General features: G+C 38.8%; 1 protein-coding gene across 2 annotated transcripts in view; it reads left to right on the forward strand.

Moving 5' to 3' along the window:
* The first annotated feature begins 7,679 nt into the window (after positions 1–7,679).
* Positions 7,680–18,757, forward strand: part of LOC122884798 (lymphocyte-specific protein 1-like) — a 33,811-nt gene continuing 22,733 nt past the window's right edge. Inside the window, exons 1-2 of one of the 2 annotated variants that reach the window (XM_044215225.1) lie at positions 7,680–7,947; positions 15,623–15,763. In XM_044215225.1, coding sequence (XP_044071160.1) covers positions 7,889–7,947; positions 15,623–15,763 — 200 coding nt within the window. In that variant the 5' untranslated portion in view covers positions 7,680–7,888. The remainder of the gene's footprint in view (positions 7,948–15,622; positions 15,764–18,757) is intronic. The other variant, XM_044215308.1, reaches the window with a different exon arrangement.

Genomic DNA, 18,757 nt, shown 5'->3' on the forward strand with positions numbered 1-18,757 from the left:
GGAATCGCATACCACTTGGCCTACAATACTCATAAAACAAAGGAACAGAATAATAATAATAAAACTGACCACAGAACTGATCACAGATAATATGGTCAGTTTACAACAGAGCCTTCTTGAGGGAAGAGAAAATAACCTAACCTGTTGCAAATGACGTCAGAAGCGCAGGATGACAGCTCCTGTATCCGGGATATTTTGGCTTCACTTTTTTACAGTCTTTTTGTGCAGTCTATGATTCAGTCCAATAAGAACTGCTTGCTTTCTAGCTTTCGGGTTTACTTCTGGGGGTATGCGGCACCGATGTATTAAGAGATCTGGATACAGCGTGCAGGGCTAACTTTCGATTTAGCCCTCCGCTAACTTTGAATGGGGATAAAATTATTTAATTATGCGTTTCTTCTAGACTTTCCAAATGTTACTGGACCAAATGGATCAAATTCTGATTGTGAAATTAGTCATTTCATGGGGGTTGTAACGCTAAAAAAAACGTATCCACCGTTTTACAGCCGCTTCTTTCACAATGTAAGTCTATGGGAAAAAGTCTTTTAGGGGCCAGTGTGCATTACGTGACAGACTCGGAAGTTGTAATTCCATGGTTTGGCCACTACGTCAAGGTCGTGTCTAGATGCTAACCCTGGATTTGCTAAACTCTCGTGAGATTTGTACGTGTTGTTTCTTCATTGTGTGTGTTCCTAAACCTAAACCAAGTAGTTTTGTTGCCTAAACCTAAATCTCGTGAGTGTTTCTGCAAATCCAGGGTTACTATCTAGACAGGACCCTATGTCAAATTGGCTTCAAAGCCCGGAGCATTTCCTGGGGGGGGGGGCAACATCTTGTTTAGGACGCCGGTGGCTTGGGAGGAACATTCTCACTGTTGGCCACACTAACAAGCTAACAAACAAGCTAACAAGCTTGTTACCGTTTGCTCACAATACCATTAACTTAGAGTACTGTAGACGTCTATTGTTGTCTTTTTTCAGCAGTAAGGTTTCATAAATAATTAATATACACCGACAGTGGAAATTAATTTTAATTTCAACTTTTAGGGAGTGCTACTGCCCACACGTTCATTTCATGAGAGAGCAAACTCAGAAACACAAATTAAAAGTAAGAAACACAAACCAAAAAGCAAAGATGTCACTGTTAACTGATTTTTAATGTAAATCACATTATTTTCTATTCACACTTAAGATGATCATACATGTATTTGCTTTTCCTTATTTGGACAAAATTAACTCCATAAACTGATCCTTTAACAAAAAATAGAACCTGTGTGATTTCTTATTTGTGTGGCCACGGTGCACTTTTCACACTGTTTAGCCAAGCAGCGATGGATGAAGTGATTAACATGGAAACAGGCCACTCCAAAAACTTGTTCCTAACTCACTGTGAACCATGTCCATGTTGTAATGGAAACACTGGAGATGAAACGGATTCCTGTCAGTGATCAGAGTGTTGCTGTGCAGAGAAACATACTCTCTGTAAATCACTGTAGTCAGCTGGAAGACTGAAGACTGGGTTGGCAGGCTGAAACACACACACACACACACACACACACACACACACACCAGGCGTGTCCAGTTTAACAGAAGCATCAGGGTGCTGAGAAGCTGCTGGGATTACTGTCCTGCTATCTCAGGAGTGAAACGTCTGAGACGAACAAAAGGATTCTAATTTTGAAAACAGATAAAAAACAAATTAAAACAGACTCAAGGATATCTGGAATGTATTAAAAGCTGAATGAAGGATATTGTAGTTAGTGTGATTGGACTTTTCTGTTTTTGTCTTTAACAGCTAATCCCTTAGCCTACTGTGCATGAAGCTGGCAGCTATTGAGTCGTGAATGTTTCACAGATGTGTCATGTGCTCGCTATGAGTGAGGGATGGAAACCTTTCCAGGAGGGCAGAGTCTTAGAAACCCTGAATTGGACAGTTGTGTGTGTGTGTCTGTCTGTGTGTGTTTGTGTTTGTGTCTGTGTGTGTGTGTGGGCCTACGAACAATGTCCAGAAACCAAATACATACTTTTTTTTAATAAAACTGTTGAAAATGAATGATTTTACTTCATTTCATCAGTAGTTTTCAGAAATTGTGTGAATGTGTCAGTTCTCTGAACTTGTTTGGAGAAAGCAATTGGTTCTGATGTGCAATAAAAAACAGAACTTGTAAAACAAATGAACAAAGACTCAACATTTCCAAACTAAATAATGATAATCATTGCTTTCCAAAACAACCCATACGCACATTTTCTAAAGACAAAATCATTTGTAAGTGTCTTCCAGAACACATGCGACTGTTATAAAAATGATTCATGAGACTGTTTTCTGATCTGCCACCACTACGGTTAAGGTCTAGTTAGGTATACGCACAAAACCTACTTGGTTTTAAAAGAGACATTGTCAGATTCACAATGGACACAAATTTAAAAAAAGGATAAAAATCAAAAGATTATTCTGTTTATTCAAAAACATGAGCATGTTTCAGATGTTTATTTTAGAATTCATGTTTTATATACATTTTGTTTTTTCTACATGATATATAAAGTAATTCACATGATGTTTCACTGTGGAGGATTACCTGTTTAATGGCATATGGACATGAATGGAAACCAATGACTGGCTGGAAAGTAAGAAAACACATTGAAATATCTAAGACCATTAGGTATGGTTGGTCAGTAGTCATGTCGAGTACACATAATTTGTTCTAAATTATCTTAAATGAGCAAATATTCTGGCATGGTAGGGTTTAAAAAAGTTTGTACTACTAAAATAGTCTTTTAGTTATGAATAAGGACTTGACGTTGTTCATTTGTCTTTCAGCAAGCGAGTCCAGTTTCTCTGGTTTCCAGTGAGTATCTAACGTGCAGTGCAGTTTGATACTCACTAGGTGGCAGATACACTGTCTCTGACAGGCTGCTGACACACTGATAAACATCCTCTCTCTCTCTCACACACACACACTCACACTCACACTCACACACACAAACATATCCTGACATTGAAAATATAATTGAGCCTAAAACCAAGAAGCCACCCTCTTCTGGTCAAACCCAGAGGCCGACTTTAAAGAGATCTGATGAACTGCGAAATCTGAACTCCGACCTTTCCAGCTGGCTCAGAAACAGTCACGGCCTACAGTATGTGGTGCTACTGGTAGAACTTAGTTGTATTTTCAGCAACAAAACAGCTTTAGCTGTTCATTTATTTGAAAAGAAGTACAATTTTAGTCAAACCTTTTTGGGTTTTTTTGGTTTTAGTTTATTTTTTAAACTATGTCAGGTGGGTGAAAAGTAACAAAAAAACATGAATTACTTTAACAGAGAGAGGGGGACTTCCATTAAAGTCAATACAAATCATGTAAACTCAAAGATTGTTCTTTAGGTTAGTGACGCTTTTTATACTTTACACCCACCCAACAGTGTTTTTTTTCCACCTTATGTTGATACAAAGATTGCTTTCCATCTGGTGAGTTCCTCTTTTCAACCCTCTTCCTGTAACAAATTTTATGATTGCCTGAGTACATCCGTGCTTCAATCAATTGTTACATTGAAACAAAGACATACTCCTGAGGCAGTGTTTCGTTCCAAGCTGCGCACCACCTCCAACAAGCTCCATCAACTTTAACTTTCTCGGATTAGCTGTTGAATGCTCCTTCCTTACGTCACTCACTTTGAATCCATTCCCTCATCTGTCTGGATTGGATCGGCAGCGGCTGCTTTCCTGCTCGTGACGCCGTCTTTACGGGACAGCTGGCAACGTTTACTGCAGTGAGAAAGACTGTCTTGGTGGGCCCAGAGTGGAGAACAGAGCTGCAACCTTCAGGCCGAAACTCAAGATGGAAGTTCTCAAATTGTACAATAAACTTATTAAACAGTAACATGCCGGTCAACCTAAGTGTAGACAGTAAACAAACAGTAAAACCCTCGATTGCACAATGAAACCCAGGTACAATGCAAAAGCAGCATGAAAGCAAACAAAGTCAATGGACAGAGCTGAGGCAGGTTCGCTCCAGGTGACATGAACTGAGGAGAAACATCTGCTGTGTCAACTTCCTGCGAGAAAATTGCGTGACGCAAGAAAATCAAAAATCAGTCAGTCTGTTTGCTGAATATCTGCACATTGTGTAAACTGATCCTTACCCTGTTTGTGTTGTAATGTGTATTAACTCATATGTAACACCCATGCAATGACTACGTTTCAGTGAGGAGAGATACCTCCGCTACCAGAAGGTGAAGACGACAACAATAAAATGGAGAGAAAATGCAAAGTATTGCTGATTATGCTGTAGATCACCTAGAGTCCCACCAAGTAATCAAATAGTGAAGCTACAGAAGATTTGTGCTGTAAAGTAAATTTTTATAACTCCATTTTCATCAACAGTTTTGCATTGTTCTAGCTTTTTAAACTTCTTGTACAAATACTGGTAAATAACTAATAAAATTCCCAACTTTGTTTTGAAACATAAAACCCCAAAATAATAAGCCCTAATTAAGGTGTACTATAGACATATTACATCATATAAGTAAAAAAAAAAAAAGGCTCCAAATGCTTCTGAATTGTGCTGGCATGGCTGTGGTAGGATTGGTGCATTCCTGCACTCACTGTGGTCCTGTCCGATGGTAGAAATATTCTGGACTGAGGTAATTGATGTTTTACAGGGGATAATGAATGTTCATATTCCCCAATGTCCTGTTGTGTGCATACTGGGAAACAGAATGGAAAACATACACGCAAGAACTTCACAACATATTGTCGTGCTAGCCTTTCACTCTGTAAAGAGGACAATATTTATGGACTGGAAAATCTGCAAACCAAACTTCTATAATGAACATAACTGGCTGAATGACTTCCTGGACCTATTAACGATGGAGAGTGCAGCCTCAACTCTTAAAGATTATGATGATGGCCTAGGTGCACCATGGACTCATTAAAGCATACATGAATAATAGAATAATAACCTGATTCTGAAGTATGTACTATATGTATGCATGTGTATGATTGTGCTGCATGATTGTGAATAGAACCTGAGCTGATGTAAAGTATAACCTGTGATCTCAACTAGGGTGGCAATGTTAAACTGACATGCTGACAATGGCAGATTACAGGTGACTGGAAAGTTGCCTTGACATCATCATCCCTAATGTTAATCTGTACCAACCATCCCCACCCCCCCAGGGCTTGGCTCTCCCTGGGGGCACCGGGCACCAGGCGTGCTCTGTTCCCCCACGTGAGAACGAGGCCTTCTTCCCTCTCAATGTGTGTGTCATCGTAATGTATGTTTTATAAGGTGTTTAGTGGATTATGTTCTATTTTTATGTATGTGGATTAAATTCTAAATAAAAAAATAAAAATAGGTGTACTATAGACTGTGTAAAAATGCCCCTCACTAATGCAGCAAAAGCTGGAATACTACCTTTGTTTTATATCGCTTACACTTACTGAGACTATAACATTATTAATCAGAAACAGGTAAACTGTTTCATAGTCTCTATATCAATTAATTGCTGTCTATTCTGGGTTAATATTGGAATAATTTAGTCCATGTACATTAACAGATTGGAAAAATCTATAAGATGCTGTGACTATCACCTAAAACTGATCAAATGTACATTGATAATCAACTTATTAAGGAAATAAGAAGAGTAATCCTTCAGCTGCCAGCGATGAGGTTTTCACAGGACAGTAACACAGTGTGTGTTGCGTTTTCATGCTTTAATTCTCCAAACTGAACTCCTCCTTTGGGGAAATATTGGAGAAAGTGTTGAAGCTGGCAGCTCCGTCCGTCACCATCAGCCTCATACAGAGCTGTTACAACAGTCGGACTGTGTTAAGTGCTGTGGGAGTGTTGCCGTGGCAACCGTTTTGTAGAGTGTTTGTGAGTATTTCAAGCTCCCGCGGGATTTGGGGAGGTGGGCGAGCGAGAAAGAGAGAGAGAGAGTGTGTGTGTGTGTGTGTGTGTGTGTGTGTGTGTGTGTGTGTGTAAATCAGTGTTGGCTGGAAATGCCAGGGTGACCTAATGCACATCTGTGAGTGTTGGACTGATAGACGGAGAGAGTTTTTAAAGAGAAAAGTTCCACTTCTGTCTTTGTGTTAAGAAGCAGAGAGCTGAGTGTTTAATCTGAGTGTCTAAACACAAACAAACAAACAAACAAACAGACAGACAGACAGACAGACAGACAGACAGACAGCAGCCTGGGTGGTATTGAGCCCTGATGTTCTGAAAGTTATGTGAGTATATAGAGCTGGACAGAACAGATCGGCTGGACGCCTCCAGCAGCTGCTCCTGTTCTGTGCTGCCATATTGCCATATCTTATTCATAACCTGCTGAACAGTAACCAGATACAACTCATTATTCCTTCAGCCTCGTCCTCAGGCTGCTGCTCAGATCTGAGTTTTATTCAGTCAGAACAAAGAGAATGGCTTCTTCTCTAATCTAACGTTCTCATATCAAGTCAGTTGGACTCTTTTTGAATTAAGTAAATTCTTATATACCTACAGTATATAAGAGAAGTGGTTGAATTTTATTATAGCTGTATTTATTATGAAAAGGTTATGAATGCGACAAAGTCTAAGGAGTTGGTTGTAAGAAAAATTTCAAAGAGTTTCCTCTCGGGGGTCAATAAAGTATTTCTGATTCTTATTCTCATTCTAATCCTAAAGAAAAGTATGTCCAGACACAAATGTTGCAGTTTATGGTCGGCAGTAAAATACTAGCACCTTAGCAAAATACTCTATTACAAGTAAAAGTATTGCATTTGCTCAAGGTGGAGCTAGTTTTAACTACTTTATATACAGTTAGTGAGTTTAGTCAAGTGGTTCCAACCTAGGGGTTGGGTCCCTCCAAAGAGTCACAAGATAAATCTGAGGGGTCGTGAGATGATTAATGGCAGAGGAAAAAAGAAAAAAACAAAGTTCTGATTCAAAACTGTGAATTCATGTTCGGGACTTTTTTTATAATCTTTGCTTTCTGTGAAATATTGAAATATTTAACCTCTTTGGGCCTAAAACAGTCGTTGAAATGAAACCATGTGAGACGTTTAGAGGGAAAATGTCAACAACTCGTAAACATCTGAAACATGACGAGGAGCCCCAACTAGATGCTGTTTTATTGTGATGGTTCAAAAACCAGAAATGTTGGGGACTATTGATTTAATCTTAGTCTATCTAGTATTTTATACATTTACCATAATATGTGTTTTATGTAAAATCTTAATCTGAAAACTAGTAACTATATAGATGTAAAATAAATGCAGTGGAGTAGAAGTAGGCCATAAAGTAGCAGAAAACAGAAATACTCAAGTAAATTAGAAATACCTGAAAATGGTACTTAAGTACATTACTTGAGGAAATGTAGTTAAGTACTTTCCAGCACTGACGGTTGGCGTGTTAATCCCTATTAAGTGTTGCATTTTTAAAGGACAGTGAGTGACACAAGAATTGATTATTTCTCTTATAATAGGCTGGGCTATTGATAGTGACAAGAAAAAGACTATATATAAACACAGAACTACACTCACTGTGACAACATGAACAATATACATGCATATAAAATTATCACCGATCCATTGTTATGATATCATCTTACTTTCCCCCTTGGGAAAGTCACATGACCCCTGTTAGGGTAAAGGGGGGGGGGGTTAAAAACGCATCAATGAAAACCACATGGAGGGAGGAGAGAGCTGCGACTAAACAGAAAGAGAGAGAGAGAGAGAGAGAGAGAGAGAGAGAGACCAACATGAGCCATAGAGACAGACAAGGAAGAACAGGAGAGCAACTGTAGGAAAAGTTCGAAAGTTCGAAGCCTCCAGAACCAGAACCAGGACCTGAGGCTACAATACAACCAGAACCAGAATCAGGACCACTGACAGACCAGGAACAGCCCAGTTCACCATGTCAGAACCCATCAGAAGAAAAAGCTCCAGCAGACAGCTCCTGCAGAACCTCATCAGGTGAGAGAAAAATGGTTTTGATCAAAGGTTTGTTCGTTTTCACTCGCACTTGCAGGATGAAATTAGAAATTTCCTAAAGATATGTTCTGTGGAAATTTGATAAATTGTCAGGGAATATGAGTCGACCACTTCATGCAGTCATCATAGAATAATAAAATATTAATGAACCAGTGGTGGTTCATTAATGCTGAGTGGTCCTCAAGTATTGTACTTAAGCACAATTCTCAGGTATTTGTATGTTACTTTAGCATTCAGCTTTTATTTTACTTGTGCTTTTTACTCCACTATATTTATTGACAGTCGCTACTTACTTTGCAGATAAAGATTTTAAAAACCTATGAGTACAGTGCACCCAGCATTATACAAAATATTTAAATTAACTGTACCTCGACCAGATTGACATTAAAATGTGGTTTATATGTAAATAAAGTAATACAATCATTTATAATAATGTAACACTGACAGGGGCCATTCTGCCTGCATAATGAGTATTTTAACTTTTCTGATAACACCTACAAATTATTTCTTATAAAACTGTCTGTCTGTCAACTTTGAATACATGACTTTTATTTGTAATGGAGTGTATTATATTAGTGTACTATTGATCCTTTTTACTGAAGTAAAGCATCTGACTGAATACTAATATTGTAATAATATAATAATATCAGTACTAATATTCCACGACTGGAATAAATCACAAAGAAAATAGGGGGAGAGGGAAGCACAAAGCAAATTCCACATAGAATTTTAAAATAATCCTCCAGAAAGTGTAGTGGTAATATTAATAAAATAATAATAATAGGAATGATAGTGATAGGAATAATAATGATAATAATTGTAATAAGACCAATAATAATAATTGTAGCAGCGGTCGTCGAGCAGGTGGGCAGCAGGTGGCCCGCAATCATTGATCCAGACTCTGCAGCTCCGGAGGCAGAAATACCTGCTGAAAGCGACAGAAAGAGAGAAGAGAGAGACGAGAAAGCACAGAACTATGGGAGAGAGAGAGAAAAGCAGTTTATGTCCACAAAAGCACAATGTAGGAAAAATGCAATCAATTGCTTCCCACTTCTTGTAATGTGTGTAGTGGTTGCAATTGTAAAATTATTTAATTTAGGAGATATTAATGCGTAATGAGGAGTATGTTTTGGGGTAGGGGTAAAGGTAAAATTTAGATTTTCTCTCTCCAGTAAAAAGAAACAAGACGACAGCAAGTGGTAAACCCAAATTCCAGGCTCATACTCATTTTAGTTATTGTTAGAGGGGGATTTTTTGGGGGGCATTAACTCTTGTCAGAAAAGGTGTCCTTTTGTAGAACTGCAGTAGAAAAGCAGGAATCTGTGGTTCAACTTCCACTTTAACTTTTTTGTCCCCGAACGGAAATTTGTCTTGCAGCCAGGTTAAACACAGAACACACAAACTTGAACACAAAACATATGGAAATATGTAACACATTTAATTAAAATATGTAAAACCTTACATGTCATAGTAACAGAATCACATAAAACTTTGAGTACATCCAGCTATCATCATCCAATCTAATCAAAAGTGGTTAAAACAAGATCGCCATCAATTCAATTCAATTCAATTTTATTTTTATATTGCCATCATCACCCACCAATATTATATGGAGGTCGGATCATCAGCGGACTCAACCTGAGCACTTCACAGTTTGATGGCACAAGAGACTTAATATCTATGCATGATCTACATAGATGTAGAGGGTTCACAGACTGCATTAAACATGATGGTAGTGTCTGTGCTCTCAACCATAACTACCGCTTCTTACAATCTTTGTAAATCCCTAAAGCAAGAAAACCCAAATTTGGCAAAAACACTGGAATTCAAGTGGAGTTAAAAAATGGCAACCTTGACAGTAGAGTGTGATCGGTTGAGACAGGTGTCAATTAAGCAAACGGGCACCAAAGCATACACAGAGCAACTATTTCAGGTCCAAAATCTCCATCATGACACACATTATAAAGTTAGCTTCTGAGAGCTGAACAAAAGATTTATTGACTCTTTATTTCCAGATGAGGGGTTTTCCTACTTATTTGAATTCAGTCAGGGGTATTGGTCATTAGAAAATTGCAACTTAAAGCATTTCTGCATTGACTTCATCATTAGCATGTGAAGGTTGCCAATTGAGAAGGTTATACTGTGTTCTCAAAAGATGTGGCCTAAAAAGTGTTCACAAAAATACAACAATAAGGGACCCAGAGTCAAACCATGTGGAACACCAGGCAAAAGATGAGCAGAGAACGAAGATACAAAAGACCAGACCATGGTTTACGATCCGGTTGAGACCATTTCAAAGCATGTTGTCAGAGGTGATGGGTTGAGTTTAATAACTGCTAAAATAGGGCAACCCTCAACATTGACAGTCAACAGTTCACCCTTATTGAGTTATTATTAATAGGTATGACTAATGTCATCATTTGCTTTCCAGAGCTTCACACCCACCTCTAATGAAACAAGCTGTTTGGTGTTCAACAGTGAAAATAAACAAAGCTAATGTGACTGGCTGGTGGTATTTCCCTTGATGTACCATACTTTATCTAAAGATCATTATCTAACAGTATAAAAACATGACTCAGAAAAATCAGAGACTAATATCATTAGTTTTTCCACTTGTGACATCAGTGCTATGGGCAGTTAAGAATGGCTTGTTCGAATGGTGCAATTTCATCATGTCAAAAAGCTGATGAAGCAGAGAGAATTATTAGCGTCATACTTTAATAGCACTATAATTGGATTGAAATGTCTCTATCTAAGTTATCTTTCTCTATCATCACAATCAGTTTCAATTCAATCACCTTTTAATGTATCCTTTTGTTCTTTTTTGTACCCTGCTACTATCTAGTTTTCCATTGGTCTAATTTGGCTACTTAATACGTCTATTCTGATGTATCTCCTCTAACATGCACAGGAGCCTAATTTCTTGTGTTGTTTTCTTTATTTGCATCCCTCTCCTAGCTACTGGTACTTATTGTCAGAGATGGTCTTGTTTCCTCAGTGATCAGTGGAACATTACTGTGTGACTTCACTGAAAATGACACTGAGCTCTGAGTTCAATGACTTCTTTTATAGCTGCAACTTCCTTAATGGCCATGACATCATCTGGCTGAGTCCTGAACCCCCTCCTGCTCAACCAAATGCGCACGCACACACACACACACACACACAGACACACACACGTACACACATACACACACACACACAAAGAAAATGCCGTTCCCCAGGCCTCCATTGCCTCATTGTATAAAGGGTGGAAAAAGTGATGCGTATCAGGCAGATTTCCTCCATAATTTGCTCGTTTAACATTTATGCTTCACGGCATCATGTTAAATGTCCCAACAGACTCTGAAGATACCTGGAAGTACAGACTGCCCTGCAGAGACAATACCCTGTAACTGTGAATAAAGCAGAGCAGACATGCCTCATCTATATCTGCTTTGATAGAGGGCAGCGACTTGTTGCCTTCAGCTGTGGGCTGTGGGTTTGACATGTAGGCTTTCATCACTGTACAGTAGATGGTTTTCTAGCGTCACATCCAAAGATAGTTATAGAGCTGCCGAAGTCCCGAAAGATATATTTTTTTCATCTTGTGTGCACAGGCAACCCTGGAGGGCGTACAAAGCTCAGGACTTTAACACCAGAGTCTGGTGTTTGCATCCAGAATCATGTCTGTGGTGAGGTTTAGGCAATAAAAGCACTTTGATTAAGGTTAAGGAAAGACTGTGGTTTCGATTAAATGTAAATAAAACGTTGAGTCTCAAGTCACTTTGTCTGTATTAAACCAAGACCATCTTTCCCTAACCTTGACAAAGTGTTGTAAGTGCCTAAATATAATCATAAAAACTTTAATAATGCTGTAGTCACAATGATTGGATTGCATGATCGGATACTTTGGCAGAAATTGATGAAATACATTGACAATGAACATTTTAGTAATACATTCAGTTTCAACATTTTTGCAACTTGCTAGATATGTTAATTAACAACATTTCCTCATTATGTTAACAGAAAATGTAATCCTTTTTCAAATGTATTTGCTGTTGCAAATTATATAAACGTAATTTCTAAGAGACAGGGTTGGCACAATTTATTAAGTTATAATCTTGTTAGTACAAAAATAAGATAATAAGATTGTTCGCACTGAAATAGCTTCGGTTGATTTTTTCAAGTTAGGAGTTAGGAATTAGAAGTGAAATATATGTATATGATTTTATTGGCGGTGTTGCATGTTTAAAAGTTTTCGCCAATAACTACAATAAATACGGTCCTTTAAGGATTTCATTCCTTTTGTTGCATTTCAGGCAGCAATGATGAGGTCCAGACAATCAAACTTCATCCCCAGTTGACTCATTTCCCTCATCAAAATGGCCTGACTGAGAAGCCAAAGCAGCCCTATCACACAAATTGATTTACAACAAACTAAAGATTCTGGCCAAAATATGGCTCCCACTACATCTCTAGTCAGTATGATCTTATGTAGGTCACTTTCCCCCATAAAAATGACCACAGCATGTTTGACTTACAACCGTTCATGGCCAGTGTCTTCACCAACAGCCATAACCAATGACATTTGCATCAGCCTTTTGAATTTGAATTAGTTTTTTGCACTTTAAAGATATTTTTTTCATTTGGATGAGTTCATTCATCCAACTGTTTGATGAACTGAGGGGTTGAACTTGACATGAAATGAATCATATTTTTGGGTGAAGGCCTATGCACTGAATTTTGGTGCTATTGGCCAGTACAAAGGCAAATGGTCTGCATGTTTTATGTATTCTTTTATAAGAACCAACAAGCTCAAGGCCTTGGACAGCTTTTCTTCCATGATGCTGCTGCAGTGTTGTGACTAAATTCACAATCTGCTTTCACCAGCAGATTTCACCAGTCCTCGTGTGTAAAGATGCATTTTAGAGTTGATCTTTAGCTAATGTGAGTTAATAAAATCAAGTGTGTATCTACCAAAGTTAAAGCCGTTTTAGTACAAAATTCCCTCTTTTTGTTATTTTCCCTCCACTGCAGCTCAACAAGGAAACACAAAAATGGAATTTTGTAGTAAAAAGAGTATAACTTTGGAAGATATCCACTTGATTGTCTAACTTGTCTAACTCAGACTGCTGAAGCCTCATATTTACTTTGTGTATATTTAGGAAAATATTTTTGCACAGAACGAGGACTGTGGATTTTGTCACTTACATTGGAAACGATCTCTTAATGTCCGGTATGAACAGGAGGAGTGGTAACACCAAGAAAAATCAGTTTCAGTGTTGTGTATAGGCAGCTGACTATTGTTTGACAGACGTGAAAAATTGTACAGTAAAACAGTGAAGGATAATTCTGGTTTATTATAACTTGGGTTTTGTTTTTGTATGTGTTGCCATCGTTTTTGTCAGTTAAAATAAAATCCGTCCAATTAAGGAACTCAATCAATCAGACAATTAGACAGGTTGTAAACATGCTAACAGTTTAGCTATAAAAATCCATCATTGCACAGGAAAACCTTGTGTGCACAACTACAGTAAATGCAGTAGGTCAACGTTGAACCAAGAAGTCAATCTGTAAACTGATGGATGTTTCCAACAGACAGTTTGGGTAATCATTTTACCAGTCTTTGTTTTCTCTTTCAAATAAGTTTGGCTAACCCTAGGGGTTAGTTTAATACATATACGTCATGTTTCTTGCCCAGTCAGACATTTTTAGTAATGGCACCACATTCTTTGAGATCTCAGGAATGATTGGTGAGTACACCGTTATTATGGCCAAATCTCTGAAAATCGAAATTATCCTTTAAAACCAATGACATCAGGCTTTGGAAAACTTGTTTGTACCCAACCAAAGTCCAACAACAGGTGCTCTCCGGAGATGGGTTATTTCAAACTGACAATCAAATGGCTGACTGAATATTTCCAAAGTTCTTCTTATTCCAAATTTTTGACAAGATTTTCTCCAGACCTCCATAAGTATGACGAGATCGAGTTAAAGGATTAAAGTCTCTCTCCTGCTCCTCCTCGATCTCTTCACCTCCTCCCTCTCTCTCTCTTTGTTTCTCTCCAGAGATTGAAATTAAGTGAAACAGCACAGCAGCTGGCTCAAGCTCCACCAGATGTGCTTGGACAATAAAAAGAGTTATTGTTATCAAGTCCCGCCCACTGGAAACTAGAACCGATCAGATAGAAGAACTGAATGAGCTTTCTATGAAAGAGAAGACCAACTAATTCTTTCCTATGATTTTTAAATCTTCACATATAAACTTTTAACTTTTCCATAGATACCTTTCACTGTCGTAGCAGACAAATAACAAATAGGAAATGTGAATAATGTGTAGGTGTGCGTGCTTAGTGGCGCAGAAAACATGGTTTAAATTTTCATTTCTCGACTTATACAGTATCTATCTTCCCTATATCAACCTGCATTATATAGTCCTCTGACCACAAACTGTTGTGTACTTTTGGTCTGGAGCCATGGGTTGGGCCTTTTAGCTCCAATTAAAAGAAATCTTAATGTTACAGCATACAGTGATAATAATGTGCTTCCAACTTTGTGGCAACAGTTGGGGGAAGATCCTTTTCTATTGCAACATGACAATGCCCCATGCACAAAGCCAGGTCCATAAAGAAATGGTTTTCCCAGTTTGGTGAAAAAGAACTTGACTGGCCTGCACCGACCTCAACCCCATCCAACACCTTTGGGATGTACTGGAACAAGCCAGGTCTCATTACCCAACATCAGTGTTGGACCTTACTAATGTTCTTGTGGCACAATGGGAGCAAATCCCTGCAGCCAGCTTTCAGAATCTGGTGGAAAACCTGAAACCAAAAGAGAGTAGGCTGTAAAAGCAGCAGTTTAAGGCCCATGATTTTAGAACGACATGTTCATCAATCACATGTGGGCGTAATGTTTGGGTGTCCACATACTTTTAGCCTTGTAGTGGATCTGGAGCCGTTGAGCCCCTGGGGACTGAGGGTAATTTGGGGCAGCTGCCCTCGAAGCAGGGCGGTAGAGGAGGGAAAACCAACTTTATCATGGTCATCATACTCAGCATCTCTTTTCAAGTGCTCAAGTAGCATCAAACAGATGAAGACATTATTTACATTACTAGCTAAAGAAATTACCTGCGGTTGCGCCACTTATTACAGACTCATTCTGTGTAGCCGAACATTGGTCAAACCAACAAAAATGTATTTTTAAAATGTCCAAATATGTCAGCATTAATTTGGAGAAATGCCTATAAAATGGTGCACAAGATCCATCCATCCATCCATATTTTCTACCGCTTTCCCCGTTAGGGGTCGCGATCCCAGTGACTTCGGGCCTTAGGCAACACCCTGACAGTGGCAACTTATCTGGAATATTTCCATTTGATGGACTCGCCCTAAAAATGATCATTATCATATAGCTTCATTGAAGAGCTGGAGCAAGCGGATACAAAATATAAATACAGTATGTATACAGTAATATGTATATATATATATATATATATATATATGTGATGATACTGTCAGACAGTGTAAGTTACTTAAGGGGGAAAAATTGTATGTTAAGCGGTAAACATCACTGTCTGAAGGATCCTTGTGAACCCTGGGATTGATGCAAACGGAGTGTTTTGGGGGTGGTTTAGGAGTGTGGTGACACAGCCTGTTGATGTCCATGTTGGTTGCAGGGTGACGGCCCAGCGGAGCCAGGAGGATGCTGAGGAGGTGGAGCGGGAGCGAAGGAGAAGAGCCAGGGAGAAGGAGAGAGGAGAGGGGAGCCCCTCCTGGCCTGAGCCCCCCCAACACAACGACCTCACACAAAACACAGAGTGAGTACGACAAACTGTTACACCACATTTATAAACATAAATGTCTACCAGCCAGACCAGAAACACAGAGCTACTGAATAGCTGTAATAGTTTGTTGTAATGTGGATTCACTACAACCTCAGTCAAAGTGATACAGGTAATACAAAAAAATAGTTTACTGTAAGTAAGTTTCCACACCCCTGTCTTCATATACATTTTTCATTCATGCATATACAAGGAGAAGGGAAAGGGACAGGGAAACTTTAGAAAAACTGGAAGCCAAGAAATAGTCCTACATAATGCCCTGTAAAACCACGTGTTGTTTTTACATTTCATGAAGATTAAACAAACAAGATACAACATGTTAATTAGTGAGCTTTAGAGGTTTCCCCCTGCTTCCAGTCTTTATGCTAAGCTAAGCTAACCGGCTTCATATTTACCATACAGATTTGAGAGTGGTATCAATCTTCTCATCTAAAGCGAACAAGCCATCTTCCCATAATGTGGAACTATTGGTTTAAAGATTAGTAATACGCCTTTAGTAAGAACAACATTTGGGTTGTCCAGTTGTAAAAAATACCTTTGGCTTGTGTCTCTTTAACTCTCCTCAGCTCAGTTTAGGTTGACACTGCTTTTTGAGGATTAAGACTTGGTTTTAGGGTACAGGTTACAGTTAGGGTAAGGGGCTAGGGAAAACATTATGCCAATGACTGTCCCCCACGGGGATAGTGAAACAAACGTGTGTGTGTGTGTGTGTGTACTCAGTACCATCACTTTCTGTCTGATCAGTCAGAGATGTGACGTCAGAGCAGGTCTCTCATGGGGAAATATCCTCCTCACCTGAGCCTGTGAGCTGCTGAGTAGACTCAGTAGACTCATCAATACTGCACTGTTCACTAGTTCAGTCATTAGCTTCCTGGAGATTTGAATAATATCAGTCTACTACTACTACCACAACAGGTTGACACTGAAGCTCCAACAGCATACGCACAGTTTAGTTTGGTTGCCCAAAACAGTGGGCAAAATTCAGAACACATGTAATTTAAGAAAGTTTGTTGGTGCACAAAATAGCCAGGACAGCCTGGCACTGCAGTCTGTTAATACTGGATAATCAAATCAACTCTCAGAAAGTAATGAAAATATTTGGATATTTGTTATGCTTTTGTGTAGCTTCTTGTATCATGTAATTCAAGTGGTTAAATTGTTGGTGTGGCATATCAAAAATCAACATTTTGGGGATTCAAGTATTTTATATGTCACATTTAGTGATGACAGAAGGGAATTTTGTAAGAGGAGTGTAAGAGGAAAAATCATTCATGTTGAACCAAGAAATCCAGGAAAAAAGGCTTCTCTGCCTCACTTTTCAGAGGTTATTTGTCAAAGCATAAAACTATTCATAAATGGCTACCTAATGGCTACCAAAAGCTAATCATTTCTTCCTCAGCCCATGGCTTTACATCCCACCAAATTCCACTGAGATTTGTTTGAGTTGAGAACGTTTTGAGACATCCTGCTAACTAACAGACAGACAAACAAACAAACAGGACTGAAAATATTTTCTCTTTGGTGGAGGTGATCATAAACATAACAAAGGATCAACTGACAATCAGCTATAGGCGACATTTAAGCCTGAACTCAGAGGCCACCAGTGGAAATTGTGTTTGCACTGTTCAGCCAACAGTGTGATTGTGTGTGATACAGCCCCTGTCAGCCTGAATTAAATGAAGATTAAACACACACACAGTGAACATTTAGAAACCTCTGGGATTTCAGCCTTCAGGTGTTTTGTTAGTGCTGATGAGGTCTAGTCTGCTGACCTGGAGCAGGAGGCCACAGTGCCTCTCTGTTTAGTGTTTCCATGGGCACCGCCTCTGTTGCCATGGAGCCTGAAGCTGCACGTCCTGTCTGCCACCTGCCACCTGGCTCAACACTCTGCCCTGTCAGAAACCTTTGGGTGACATCAGAGGCACTTGGTTACCTGGGTAAAAAAAAACAGGAGACAAAGCCTCACGCACATCATATTTAGATTCTGCTGTTTTTAAACCTTTTCAACCCGACAAAAGAAGAACACGTCTGTGGCATCATTTAGATCTGGATTTAGCATGTTTAGCATGTGTTTTTGGGCAAAAGAGATGGAGAAGATGGGCAAACAATGGCAGCGTGAGTCAGACACGAGATCCGCACTCTGTACTGATAGCTCCCAGCAAATTTAAGCAAATTTAATTAACAGAACAGCGTTTCAGTCTAACAGAGATCCTCGTCAGGCATCGTCACATAACCATCACAAAGCAGAACAAGCAACATATAGACACAAACACATTTATCACTCAGGTGGCTGTGATCTGCATGACTGAGAGTCAATCTATTCTCAGACTGGACCAATCAGAGCAGAGCTGGATAACACTGTACTATATAGGGGACAAGCATGCCTCTATGGACAGGGTAAAAGTAGAAAAAAAACGTATGAAAAATATTATACAAGAACATATTAAATCTAATACATAAAAAATTCTGTCAAATGTAAAGCATGAATCCCAAACAATTATCATAGAAACTGCTACAGTGTATAGAAAAATACACAGAAAACTTATATATTACCTGCCCAAAAGGATTTAAACAACAAAAGCAAGTACAAACTAGCGAGGGGCCAGAATTTGTATTGATACCAACAACAGGAAAATCAAAATCAGCTCCTGGGACAGATGTTGAAAACATATTCATATTAAAATCTGTAACAGAAGAGTATAATCTGTTAATCGTACTTAGAGAAAATGTTTGTTCCAACTATAACCACTTAAAAAGAAGGTTTAAGATCAAAATCTAACTTCAAGCCATCACTTCCTCTCCTTTCAGAAGGTTGTTGTTGATGTCCCCTCCCCTTTCAGAGAGTTTTCACCTGTTCAATTCACGTGTCTCTCAGTGTAGATGTATTATGTTTGAACAAATTAAATTGCACAAAAAAAGCTCTTTTGGTCAGTAGTGCATATGATACTTCTATGCTCTGAAATACGGGTT

The sequence above is a fragment of the Siniperca chuatsi genome, linkage group LG1, assembly GCF_020085105.1.
Source record: "Siniperca chuatsi isolate FFG_IHB_CAS linkage group LG1, ASM2008510v1, whole genome shotgun sequence".
Lineage (NCBI taxonomy): Eukaryota > Metazoa > Chordata > Actinopteri > Centrarchiformes > Sinipercidae > Siniperca > Siniperca chuatsi.